This window comes from Simochromis diagramma, unplaced genomic scaffold (genome assembly GCF_900408965.1).
Source record: "Simochromis diagramma unplaced genomic scaffold, fSimDia1.1 OVJJ01000596.1, whole genome shotgun sequence".
NCBI classification, from domain to species: Eukaryota; Metazoa; Chordata; class Actinopteri; order Cichliformes; family Cichlidae; genus Simochromis; species Simochromis diagramma.
The window spans coordinates 9,368,218-9,382,671 of NW_024387245.1; the positions used below are offsets into that span (position 1 = coordinate 9,368,218).

Below are 14,454 nucleotides of genomic sequence, written 5' to 3' on the forward strand. Positions count from 1 at the left end.
TCTCTCTCTCTTTGTTCTTTTCAGAGATGTCTGGTACTGGGGAAGAAATTTCTCAGGTACATTGGAAGCAGCAGTGGTTGGAAAATGGGACACTGTACTTCCATGTGTCCATGACTGAGTCTGAGCTTTTAGCTCAGACCACACAACCTACTGCCCGGGAACCGGCCCACGTGCTGCATGAACACATGCATCTGCTACACATCTCAGTTATGGTAAGTTCTAAACACTAAAAGTGAAATATCTGTGGTTGTAGCTTTGAATGCATGTCCAGCATGGCAAGTGTCTGTATGCAGAAATAGAAATATTTTGTGGTCCTCCAAAGTTTTGTCCAGCTTTTGAATTGTTGACTGTTTGTGGTGTGCAGACCTTTATTTTTTTTTCTTTTGTTGTTATTTATTTGTTTCATTCTTTTAATATTGTGCTTTTATTACTGTGACATAACAAAAGGTCATTTAAATAAAATGTCAATTTTGAAATCACATGGTGCGCTCTAAGGCCTACACTAGAGCTGGGCGATAGAACGATAACGATATGTATCGCGATATAACTTTTTCTCGATAGAAAAATTAAACTATTGCGATAGACCTCGCGGCTCTTGTCCTCTTAGAACAGCCAATCCAAATTAAGTAGCGCAGAGCCGAACCAATCACAGCCGCAGCGTCACGTCACGTGACTTGTTACGTACAGCACAAGTGCCAAGCCGCACATGTGTATTTTTTTGGGAAGCAGCCAGCCACCGTACTGCCCGGGTAATGGAGGAAATGAGCGTGACCGAAGGTTACCGAAGAGAAAACAGATGATGGTTCCAATGCCGGAGAGATTGTCGAACGGAAGAGCCATAGAAGTTCCGTAGTGTGAAGGTATTTCGGCTGTTTCAAGTCTGACAAAAAACAGAGTAGCGTTCACTGTAAATTGTGCCGAAAGCAAGTCTGGAAATACAATAAACTGGTGCATGCGCTGCGTCCACACGTACCCGGGTATTTTTGAAAACGCAGATTTTTCTATGCGTTTGCACCTTTCGTCCACACGTAAACGGCGTTTTTGGTCACTGAAAACGAAGATTTTTAAAAACTCCGGCCAGGATGGATATTTTTGAAAACTCCGTTTTTGCATTTATGTGTGGACTAGAAAAACGGAGAAAACGGAGCTTCAAAGGTGTGCGCATTTTTTGACGTCACACTGTGCGCCACGTTATTGTTTCGGTGAAATGAATTTCTACAATACTGTTACTGTTAATTCTACTCTCTGCAGTGTTTAAATGCTTACATATACACACAGTTACTGTCCGTCCACACATACGACTCGGTTCTGCTTCTATGCCCCAGCTTTGTTTACTTTTTCCCACCGAGGCTTCTAGACTTCTGATTGGCCAACATTTCTGCACTGTTAGGAATCTAGCTCCACCTGCTGCTTTGGCATGTTCATAGCAGCGTTTTCCTTCATTTCTCCCTTTATGTGTGGACGGGATTATTTTTTAAAACGAAAACGGAAAATCTCAGTTTTCAAAAATACCCGTGTACGTGTGGACGTAGCCTCAGTCTCTGACTGGAAGCGCTAATTCGTCATTCGGCTTTTGTCAGACTAAAGTAACTGTCAAAACTGTTTGAAAAGCTAAGCTATACAACAAGGAGAGATTGAGAATTTCCTTTTAGTTCTCAGTTTATTTGATATTGACAAAAGTTAGTCAGTTTTGTCTGTTCTTCTGTAAAACAAACTAAGATTTATTTTTAGAATTAATATTTTGTTTCTAAGTGGAACTGACAATTTAGTAGTCTGTTTCGTTTGTTCTATTTTGAAACTTAAACGCTTTAGCGGCTGCCTTTTGTGTAGTTTGCAATATTTGCCTTTATTTATCTGAAAAAGTCTCATGTTCCTTAAGTACATCTACCCTGTTGAACTTATTATGGGAAATAAATATTTAAATAAAAACAAGCTGCTGATTATTTCACCTTTTACTTGTGAGCAACGGCACATTTAAATCTTACAAATATAGTTATTTGGCTTATATCGTGATAGATATCGTTATCGCCTGAAATGAAAAAAACATATCGTGATATTAAAAAATCTTATATCGCCCAGCTCTAGCCTACACACAGATAGCCAGATAGGTGTTCATATTTTAAAAAGGTTTTTACAAAATCTTTCCATTTTGTAGAGGCTGCATTGCATTTTATTCTTTGTCAGACCAAAGTATGAGCAAAAATTTAATCCACAAAACCGGTGTATCTTATACTGCTGTAGCTGATAATACACTAATTTACTAACCAACCTACTACTAGCTATGCAGTGTCTCCTCCTCTTTATTCCTCTTTATTATTGAAGATCATTCAGTTCAATAGAGAATTATCATCACTGATCAGTGACAGATATGCATTTCATTTCTACCAAGCTTTATCTAGATACTTGTAATTAAAGGTTTATACTGTATAAATCCATATATATATATTTTTTTTATGTTAGTAGTGTTAGTTTCTACCTACACCAAAATGCACATTACAACCACCTCCACTAATTTTGATTTCTACACCATTCTTTTCTGCTGTACCAAAATGTTTTTCCTTAAGTTAAGAACAAACTCTTCACCACATTCTGTGCTTTATGCGGGCATACTCTCTCTTCGCTTTTAAAAAGTGGGTAAAAAATAAAACAAATAAGGATAATGCAGTTATTATAATAATAAAAAATGTATTAAAAGTTACAGAAGGCAGTACTTTTGAGTGTTTTTATCACTTCCAGCTTACGGTTTCTTACTGCTTATTTATTTTATTTATTTTTTGTCCACTCTAGACTCTGTTCTCTTCACTTTACTAATTCACATTCTCCACACATTTCCCATTTTTCAGGCTTCAGGTCTCATACTTCGCATTAGTGATGTTCGATTCGTGAACGAATCGTTCAATAATCGAGAATCACTTTACTGACTCGTGAATCATGACTCACAAGCCCAACTGACTCACTGACTCATCCCTGTTGCTGTTAGCAAACTAATTCCATTAGTAGAAATATATCTAGCTTATAATTAAAATTGTGGGGGGAAAAACAACAGACAGTTTCGTAACAAAAGCATTTCTGCTCTGAACTGGAAGAAAAAACCCTGAGTAGAAGCTCACATCAAGAAAATAGCTCCTCGGTTCAGAGTAGCATCGCGCTGCTAACATGCTAACAACACATTTGAGCTACTCACCCCCTCCCTTCCTGTGCTGAATCGTAAGCATAAGCGAATCACTCAGGACTCTCTCACCCCCTCCCTCCTGTGCTGAATCATAGAGCGAACGAATCACTCAGGACTCACTAACCCCCTCCCTCCTGTGCTGAATCATAGAGCGAGCGAACGAATCACTCACTCACCCCCTCCCTCCTGGATCACAGCTTCTTCTTCTTCTTGGTTGGCAACCAATGTTAAGGCACATTACCGCCCCCTGGCTCACAGCGCAGTGGACATTTAGATGAGAAAATATATATTTGACACACTTAAGGAAAATACTAATAAAATCCAAATAAACAAAATAAATGTTTATTAAGCAATTTTGATAGGAAATTGCTTAATTTTAGAAATGTTTTTGCTCTTTTTTTCTCTATAAAATAGTTGTCGTTTTTTTTTTGGTTTTTTTGGAATCATTCATTTTAGCAGTGGGATTTACATGAAAAGGGAAACAAATTAAGTTTGAGTGAAAATGTAAAATTTTTGCACTCTCTGGTCAACTGACTCAGTGAATCAAATGACTCAAAAAATCCGATTCACTTTGGTGAGTGACTCATTAACACTCGATTCAGTAAAAAGAATCAAATTTACCATCACTACTTCGCATCTCTTCTGTATTGGCTTTTTTCTGCTTTGCCTCTCCTTGCACACCCCACCACTCTCCCTCCTCTCTCCCCTCTCTGCTCTGTGCACCACATTCTCGCTGTGTGCACACCTCTGTGTTACTCTCATGGCTCTCTTCAGCTTCATCTCCTTCTCACTCTCCCTCAGAACACTTTTAGGGACACTTTAACTGAAAGGGTGTGCAGAAGGCTATCAAAACAGCATTACGTCCATAGAACGTAAACTGAAAGTGAACATTACCGTGTGTTTTTCATTGCATAACTGACACCGCAAGCAGTTATCTGTGTAATGACCTTCATTTTGATTTTGCCTTTTTTTTTTTGTACATATTTTTGTCAAATTAGAAATCATTTCCATCATGAAACTGTAACTTCTGTGTAGCAGGAAGGCAATGTCGCAAGCTAATCTAACACTGACAACTCAGTCACCATCTATCTACCTTTTTTGCTGTTGTACGAGGAAAAAAAAATCAAAAACTAGATGTCCGTCCATTTTTTTTTACCACTTATCAGCATCCTGGCATGAGGTGGGGTTATTTCCCAACTAACTTTGGATTAGATGTCTTAGCCAAATTGCTAGTGTAAGCTAAAACCACATAATTGTGGTGTTCATAATGGAATGGCAGAGGAGGATTGTTAGGTACTTCCACAGTTTAAAGGCCCATATAAATTAACTCCCAGTGAGAATATAAATTACCAATCCAACTTTACAACCTTCTTCTGTGCACATTTATATTTAGGTATGTAGGTTTTTGCACACTGGCACCTTTTTATGTAATTTTGCCTCTATCAGCCCCCAAAGTCAATTTTAAATCAAACATTCAAAATGTGATTAAAGTTCAGACTTTCAGCTTTATTTCCAAGGATTTGACAAGAGTATTTCATTAACTGTTTATGAACTGGGGACATTTTTATACATTTGCCAGGCCCATTTGATATTCATATTGATCTGATATAATTTTAAATATCAGCATTGTTTTTAATACTTGAAAATCCTTTGCAGTAGAGAACCTCTGGGCATCACCAAATACTGTTTCCTCCTTTGAGATGCTTTGCTCGGCCTTTACTGACAGCACTTTTAGAGGGTTTTGCAGGGTCTCCCAGCCTTCAGCTGTAATTGAAAAAAACATGTCCTACAAGGTTGCATTCAAGTGACTGATTTGGCTGTTAGAGAATATCCCATTTCTCTGCCATGAAAAATCTTTGCAATGATTTGGCATTAGGCTAAATCTCAGCAGAGTATATCGCCTTATACACTTCAGAATTCATCCTCCTACTTCTATCAGCAGTCATCAATAAACACGAATGACCTGTTCCATTAGCAGCTGTATATGAACATGCTGTAACATGCTGCCACCATACTGAACAGATGATGTGCTATGCTTCAGATTTTACCACATTTCAATATTGATTTCATCTCCTCCAATTTAATCTTTAAAAAATAAGGGTCTGTGCACAAAAAATGGTATAATTGGTATAACAGTTAATAAAGTGCTTTTTTCGTTTTGTTTTGTTTTTTTACATCCTTCCCACCCATTTTCGATATATAACTGAATCAGAACAGATGAAGCAATATTGAAATGTATTTTGCTTTCTTTTATATAGCATTTTTCTTTTCTTTGCTAAATGAACTTCTGTATATTATTTACATGATCAAAATAAAAATTAACAAACAAAAAAAGAAAAAGTGAAAATCTGCACTTCAATAACATGTTGATTGTCTGCTGAAAACTCCACTGTGGTGGCATACAGAGTCATTAAAAATGTAATTCATTTTTAAAAAGTCATTGTCCAATGATTTTTTTAACCTAAGTGTAAAGCTGTTTTGTTGTTAAAAAAATTAATATAAAATGTGGTCTATAACTGAGATGGCAATGGCAGTGACAACGATAACTTCCTAATTGATTAAGAACAATCAATGGACTGGCTGAGCATGTTTATATGTCAACAGTTGCTTGGACTTCATTCTATATTTAGCTGGAGGTCATCGTAATCAGCTCTAGTGCTAAGCAGGTAGTGACAGTCTCATATGTTGGGATCCCAATAATTTAAAAAAGTGAATGGAAGCACAGTAAGGCGGTAAGACTAGGACACAACGGCTGTATCCCAATTCAGGGTCTGCAGCCTTAAAGTACGCAGCCGTAACGGTCCACAAGGGCCGCGTACTCAAAGACCGCTAAGGCCGGAAGTGAGAGGCTTGTGAAATGGGACGGTCTAGCCTCCGTCGCGCTGCCCAGGTTGCCTAGCAACCATGAAACTAACAGCTGGAAACGTTTCATACAGCATTGTTTGATAGAAATGAAGGAGAAAATCTTTTGTTCATTTGTTTGTTTGTTTCTGCATGAGCTTTGATCATTCTCTGTAAGATTAAGCTCAGCTATTGAACGGCGTATATTTTAAAGTAAAGGCTTTAAAACCAAGTTAGTACAAACGTCACTAATGTCACATAACTTTGCCGACATGTGGCCAACAGCAATGTTTTAATGTTCTTCATTATTAAACATTTGCCCATAAATAAGTGACATAATATTCAGTACTTACTTAAAGTTTACTCTTCGGCGCCCCTCATCCGCCGTTTTTTTTCGGCAAAATTATCCACACCCACCGCCGCGCTATGCATTCTGGGATATGTTGGGCCACGAAGTCTACACTGCCACATCCTTAAAATTCAGGGAAATGAAGGACGCATTTGAAGGCCGCATTTCGAGCAGCCTTCGAATTGGGACAGCCTTCGTCGCGTCGCTGTGACATAATCGGCCTTAAAATGCGGCCTTTAAGGCTGCAGACCCGGAATTGGGATACAGCCAAGGTATGCCAGTTTGGCCTTATGACCCTAAGGTGTCTCCTCCTTTGAGTGAACATCATTATGTCTGATGCTGTCAGTTCTGGGCCAGACTGAAGTCTGAGTACTCTATTCTTCTGGCATTGAGCTGTCAGTTTCTCACTCACTCAAGCAATCGTTTTCCAACTCACTCTGCTTTTCACTGTCCCTCTCCAACAAAGTCTCTCTCCATCATATGACAGGAGCAGACAGAAACAGATATTCCTTTCAACACAGACTGAAATGTAGTGATTAAGTTCTCTCATGTTTTTAGTAATAATCATGCTGACTATAACATATTGTAGGCAATTTTTATTCCAGGTTGAGTGTGGTATGTATCTTGGCAGGTTATTGCCAAGGCTTCCATCTAGAGTAGTAATTCATCGATAGACTGATACTACTTCCAGTTACCTATCCCAGCTACCATAGGGCAAGAGGAAGGGTGGCCCATGACCGTGAAAGCAAGCTCTTCACACACATGACTGACTGACAGACTGACGGATTTAAATAAGGGCAAAAATGATTGATCGAATTTAAATTATTTGGGAAAAATTATTCTGGGCCCTGTAGAAATAAAAAAGGAAAAAAATATCATTCCTTAAATTATTAACCGGTAGCACTACACTGTTTGCTTGTAGAAAGCAGAGGCTCCCTTGTTATGATCAGGCTCTAAGATGTAGTGAACCAACCCTTAAATAAAAACACCATCCTACAGCTCGGGCACATTAGAAAAGGAAAAAATATGATGCCCAATGCATGATGCAACAGAGTTTTTTGTGCTGTGAAAAATAATTTCAGGTGAGATATAATTGCATTTCTCAGCAATGAGCACTGAAAATGATATAAGGCAGCAGAAATTTGAATACGTTGTTCAGTAGAAATAGCAGTCAGTCATACGGTGTGTAGCACTGTAGAGCTTTTTTTCCTCAAAGAAATGACATGTTTAAGTTCACTGGGAGGACAGGTAGTATTTTACCAAAATGAGATGCAATAAAAGCTGGCAGCTGAAAGCCTTTCATATGCCATATTACATAACATAATCATCAATTATATGGGATCTGGGTGTCTACAGCAGAACACAAAATTGAAAATTGTGTTTTTTTTCCCTTGATATTAGGATAAAAAAAAAAAAACAGTTCATAAACTAAAATTTGACTAAAAACCAAAATGGCCAGGAAACATTTAATTTTTAAACTCAGTCTGGCTCATTTCTTATAATTGAGCCTGAGGTCATTTAATATTCTTGAGCTCACACAGTATGAGTGAAGAACTACTCTTCTTATCGCTGGCCTGATAGATATGCATGGAGATACAGTGCACCCTACATGGGTGAGATGTCTTCTTTATAATTAAACAGTCAGTGGTGATATATGACCATCAGTGTGGTAGGTCATGGAGGCATTTTAGGCAGTTTTGTCTACTCTAGAATCAGGGGCTACGGAAATTAATTTTCACCGTGCATATGCAGGCACAATTTTTGCCGGGAGTGAGGACGTTTTCAATTATCACATTAAAGTTCAAACGAGCTACATTTTAATTGCTCCGAGGTTTAATTGTTTCAGTCACCTTTTAGTTTCTATAATTTTACACATGCATGTTATTGCGCCATGAATACAAATTCAGCTGTAATTAAAGTTACTGGTAGGAAGTAGCTGATAGAAACGGGTAGAAACTGATACAAGGTTGAGAGTGGACATATATGGATTTATTTAAGAAGCTAATTGGGTCTTTAATAAAGCTTATTTAAATCACCACAGCTTACAGTGTATTACTTTACCTATAGCCACACATCATAAAAGAGTGGTTTATATATAGTTTCAGGCTCAACTTGCTCAATTTCAACATGTGGACTGCAAAAAAGCAATGAGAATCACTTTAATTAAAGTTACAAAACTAATTACGCATTGTACATTATTTAAGGATTTCTTCTTTATCGTCTTTAGTACTTATTCTCTTTTTTTTATTTACTCTGCCTTCAAAGCGGGAGATAAGGTGGCGCTTATAAGAGCTAGGGCCGAACTTTCTCGGGCCATCAGAGAGGCGAAGCGCGCATACGCCCAGAGAATCCACAACCACTTCAAGGACAGCGGCGACACACGGCGCATGTGGCAGGGCTTACAAGCCATCACTAACTACAGGACGACATCACCTGCCTGTGACAGTGACGGCTCCCTCCCAGATGCGCTGAACAACTTCTACGCTCGGTTCGACAGGCAGAACGACGTGGCGGCGAGGAAGACCACCCCTCCTCCGAACGACGAGGTCCTGTGTCTCACTACAGCTGAGGTGAGGAAAACTCTACGCAGAGTCAACCCACGTAAAGCTGCTGGACCAGACAACATCCCAGGCAGAGTGCTCAGAGAATGTGCTGATCATGCTGATCAGCTGGCAGATGTTCTCACCGACATCTTCAACATCTCTCTGAGCAGTGCCGTCGTTCCCACGTGCTTCAAGGCCACCACCATCGTCCCCGTGCCCAAGAAGTCTTCTGTGTCCTGTCTCAACGACTACCGTCCTGTTGCACTTACACCCACCATCATGAAGTGCTTTGAGCGGCTCGTCATGAGACACATCAAGACCCTGCTGCCCCCCTCACTGGACCCACTGCAATTTGCATACCGCCATAACCGCTCAACGGACGACGCCATCTCCACTGCACTCCATCTTGCCCTGACACACTTGGACAAGAAGGACTCACACGTCCGAATGCTGTACATAGATTTCAGCTCAGCATTCAACACGATCATCCCCCAACAACTGATCGGAAAGCTGAGCCTGTTGGGCCTGAACACCTCCCTCTGCAACTGGATCCTAGACTTTCTGACCGGAAGGCCTCAGTCAGTACGGATCGGGAACTGCACCTCCAGCACCACCACACTGAGCACTGGGGCCCCACAAGGCTGTGTGCTCAGTCCTCTGCTGTTCACACTGCTGACTCATGACTGTGTAGCAACACACAGTTCAAATCACATCATTAAGTTTGCTGATGACACGACCGTGGTGGGTCTCATTAGCAAGAACGACGAGTCAGCGTACAGAGAGGAAGTGCAGAGACTAACGGACTGGTGTAAAGACAACAACCTGTCTCTGAATGTTGACAATACAAAAGAGATGGTTGTTGACTTTAGGAGGACACGAGGCGACCACTCACCGCTGAGCATCAACGGCTCCTCTGTGGAGATCGTCGACAGCACCAAATTCCTGGGCGTCCACCTGGAGAAGGACCTCGGCTGGTCCCTCAACACCAGCTCCCTGCACAAGAAAGCCCAACAGCGTCTCTTCTTTCTGAGAAGACTGAGAAAGGCCCGGCTTCCACCACCGATCCTGACCACCTTCTATAGAGGAACTATCGAGAGCATCCTGAGCGGCTGCATCACTGTCTGTTTTGGGAACTGTGCCATATCGGACCGCAAGACCCTATAGCGGATAGTGGGAACAGCAGAGAAGATCATCGGGGTCTCTCTCCCCTCTATTGAGGACATCTACACCACACGATGCATTCGCAAAGCCACCAGCATTGTGGCTGATCGGACACACCCCTCTCACACACTCTTTACACTCCTGCCATCTGGAAAAAGGTACCGAAGCATTCGGGCACACACATCCAGACTGTGCAACAGCTTTTTTCCACAAGCCACCCGTCTCCTCAGCAAAAAGGGACTGACTGATAAACACGCACGCGTGCGCGCACACACACACACACACACACACACACACACACACACACACACACACACACACACACACACACACATTATCACTCAGGTTAACTCAACTACCTCAAAACATTGAGACTGGACTGACTAATCAACACAAGCGCAAACACACTGACCTACACCACCAAACCATCGTACACACCAACCTGTAAATGCTCTTTTGCACAATATTATTACTGGACTTTTTGCACTAACTTCTGTACTTCCTAATTTTTGCTGCTACACTAAGGAATGTTTACTGTCCCTCCACTACCTCAACTCATCATCACAAAACCTTATTATTATGTTACGTTGTGTTTTTCTATCATTCTGTCACTTTGCTGCTCTTGTTTGCACATTTGCACGTGCACTTTGTTGTCTGCTGTCTGATAACAAAAAAAAAAAAGTCTTCCTTAGATAGTTTTTTTTTTTTTTGTTAATTTATGTTGTAATTTATGTTAGGTCAGTCTGTCTTGTCTCTGCTAGCTAGCTAACTAGGCCTCTTAGTTAGCTAGTTTAGTGTTTTCTGTTAATTTATGTTGTAAATTTATGTTGCATGTAGCACCTTGGTTCCTGGAGGAACGTTGTTTCGCCTCACTGTGTACTGTTAAACTGTATATGGTTGAAGTGACAATAAAGCCAACTTGACTTGACTTGACTTTTTTATGTTGTATCCGAACCACTATACCAAGCCATGGTCATAATTCCATCTCTGTAGGTGTAGATAAAGTGAAATAGAAAGCAAGATGCAAAGTTTAGTTAGTCAGAGACTGTGTGTCCTTATTGATAATGAATATTCTCTGCTAGATAATCCTTACTGGGAAATACAGTGCTAATGTTTATGTGTGTTGCTCTTAAAAGAGAAAAGCAAGAGGTGCCAGTACATGTCATTGGGTTAAAGATGTGATCCATATGGCAAATGTTGCAGGTGCCCAGGTTTGAGTCTACTCCATGCCGTTTTGTCCCTTTTCTTTCTTCATATGTTCCTGTTTCCTCTACTGTCCTGCCCAGATAAAAGGCTAATGTGCTCAGCAAAATTAAATATAATAAATTATCAGGATTCTTAAAAAAAAAGTACATTTTGTTTAAATTGTTTGAATGTATCCATACTGCCACAATTAGTTTCAGTTTGTGTCCAGGATATCTGTGAAGGTTGTCAGTCATCCAAGTCATTGTAGTTTAAGGAGCTTGGAAAGAAAATGGTCTAGACTTCTTTAAGTTTCCTTGAAGACGTTTCGTTTCACCTCTCATCCGAGAAGCTTCTTCAGTTCTAAGAGCAAGTGGTGGAGATTTGAACCTTATGGGAGTGTCCCCAAGAGGGTCATGGACCCCCTATTGATCCTCTACCTAATCACACAGGTGTGGGTCACAATCAGCCAAGGTTTCGGGTGAACCCATTGTGAAACCTAGCCCCACCCTATCATGTGATTTACTCGGGTCAAATGGCCCAGGATGTGAGTGGGCATTAAGGCGTCTGGGAAGGGATCTCAAAACTGGATTATAGATGACAGACAGACTCTGTTCAAAGATAGTCGTTCACAGTGGACATAGATAGTTTCTTTCACCATCTGTCTTCTCTGTCCAAAATGTGAACACTGGCATTGGCATCCTGCGTTTATGAAGTGGCTGTTTGGTCACTCCAATGTAGAGGTCTGAGCATTCCTCTCTACACTGTACAGCATACGCTACATTGTTAAGTTTGTGTTTAGGAGTTTTGTCTTTGGGATGAACCAGCTTTTGTCTGAGTGTCTGGCTGGGTCTGAAGTTCACTGAGGTGTACGTTGTGTCTAGTAATTAATAAATACTGTAATTCACATATTACCAATTGAAAGGAATTGAATTGTATGTATGCAAATGAATTTTATGTATGTATTCTACTGTATGTTATCATTATTTAAATCTTCCTGTAAATTTAATAGTAAGTAGTACTACAGTATTATATATTAAGCTTGCAGTGGTTCTCAATGAAGTCCCCAAATTGTTTTGACGCTGGTTTCCACCAAACTAGCCATATGACATAATATTAATAAACTAAAGAAAAATGGTCTCAAATTGTTTAATGATTAAAACTTTTTTGCTTGGCAAGCAAAAGGTTGCCGGTTCAAATCCAGCTAGCACAACAAATTCCTTTCAGAGGGCGTCTGGTGTAAAACTCTGCTAACTGGTGTAGAGACCCCGTATAGCAAGGGAGCAGCTTAAAGTAGCCTTTGTTCCCTATCTGGACCATGACATTAAACAATGTGCTTTTTTTAGTGAGTACCACTGCCACAACATAATGGCTCATCTCAAAGAAGTTTCATTTATTTGGTGAATGCATGTCCTTCTTTTCTTTTACCGAGTCTGATATGATGATAAAATATATTCATGCTTAGTCACGCAACAATATTTAGGTTTTGAGAGAAGATTGGGAATTAAATGTGGATCCATCCAGTAAATGCTTATCCACATCAGCCTTGTCAAGTGTGCACCCTGGACTGGTCCATTCATTCACAGGGGCTGAATAATTAAATGTGAAACTTAAAAAATGAAAAGTGTTGATACAAATTAAACATAATAACTATTTAAAATAAGTTATATATTTCAATAGTAAGAGTAATATAATGTAAAGTGCATAAATTATTTCAAGCTTTTTAGGGTACAAAACAAGGAACTGAAATAATAAGCAAAACTAACTATTTAAAACATGAATTAAAAAAATATCATTAGGATACAATGTTCTTCAACGTTCTTCTTTTATTATTTATCTACATTTACATAGAATTACCACATTTAGCCTTCTGGCAGAAAGCCTTAAAAGCAAACCTCTCCTATGTGCCCATGGCTTGATGGAAACCTGCGGTTAACCAATTGACCCACACTCAAGATTTGATATGCTTTGGATCCAAAATACATTTCACCACAGCACAGTAACTTGCACCATCAAGCTTAAATTTGGTGCCCCTAGCACAAACTTGTCCACAACTGAAAGATTACAGATTTCTGCTCTTAAATTCAGGAGGCTGTTGTGCATTACAGGAGCGCTTTAGGGTCTAACCAATTGTGAAGTCATTTAAGTTGTCTAAAGACAAGCCATGTGGCACTGTGCCTTTTTCAGACAATTACCAAGTCTTACCCTCCACTAACAGTGAAAGATTTGCTAATAATGCAAGTAGTGAGCAGAGCAGATTTGGCGTTCAACCAATGTGGAGTTGTAGCCTGACAGACATTTAGCTGTCAGAATTATCTTTGGCTACTTGGCAGAGGTCTGCCAGCACAAGAACACAGTGCTGTAACTTCATATGATACTCACCTAAATCCTCAGTGTACACTGCCTTGGGGAGTTGCCTTTAGTTTCGTATACTGCAAAATTTCTTGTACCCATAACCTATATGTAGACCTATTATACTTTTCAGGACTTCCACAATGTCATTCTGATATTTGAGGTCTTCTGAAATGTGACCTACAGGATTGTGTTCTTTTTGTGAGTGTCCTCCCACACTTTTAAATATCACAAACTAATATCATACTGACATCCCTGGGTTAGATACCATCTCCATTACTGTCTTGAACAAAGTCTATATGTGGGAAACACTGTATGAAGTTATTTTACATTTTATAAGCTTTTCTTCTCTGTTTGAAGTTTGGAGTCAGTTGAATGGGAATAAATTAAAATTGAAGACTGAAGTCCATTGTTTTTGTAATAGACAATCATCAATATTCAATATAACAACACACCACATGATAGTTTGCTGCTACTCTAAGTGGCACACACGAAAAAAAAAACAAAAAACGTTAGTGTTCTCCTTTCTCCAACATGCAGTCACATTGGGGTGACCCAGTCATCCACTGGGACACTAAATGTGTCTAGTTGCACATTTAGATTGTTCCCATTGTTCCTATTCCGAGCATAGTTCCCAACACCTGCTGGAAGTCATGGGGTCTTTTTGCCCTTTCTCTTCAAATAGTTTTACCTTGCATGTTCCTGTAAGGGTTAGAACGGAGGTTTGAAAGTTTGTATAAGTACAAAGTAGGGAGCAAACAACAAATTATAAATAAAATATAACCACACAACTAAAACAATCAACAGAGACTGATGAGCCACTTGAACAAAATTGCATTTAAACTTTAAATATT

At 39.7% G+C, this 14,454-nt stretch overlaps 1 protein-coding gene across 2 annotated transcripts in view; it reads left to right on the forward strand.

Moving 5' to 3' along the window:
- LOC120714478 (astrotactin-2-like) overlaps positions 1-14,454 on the forward strand; it is a 285,359-nt gene that overhangs the window by 50,883 nt on the left and 220,022 nt on the right. For both annotated transcript variants that reach the window (XM_040000717.1, XM_040000718.1), the window contains exon 2: positions 25-212. In XM_040000717.1, coding sequence (XP_039856651.1) covers positions 25-212 — 188 coding nt within the window. The remainder of the gene's footprint in view (positions 1-24; positions 213-14,454) is intronic.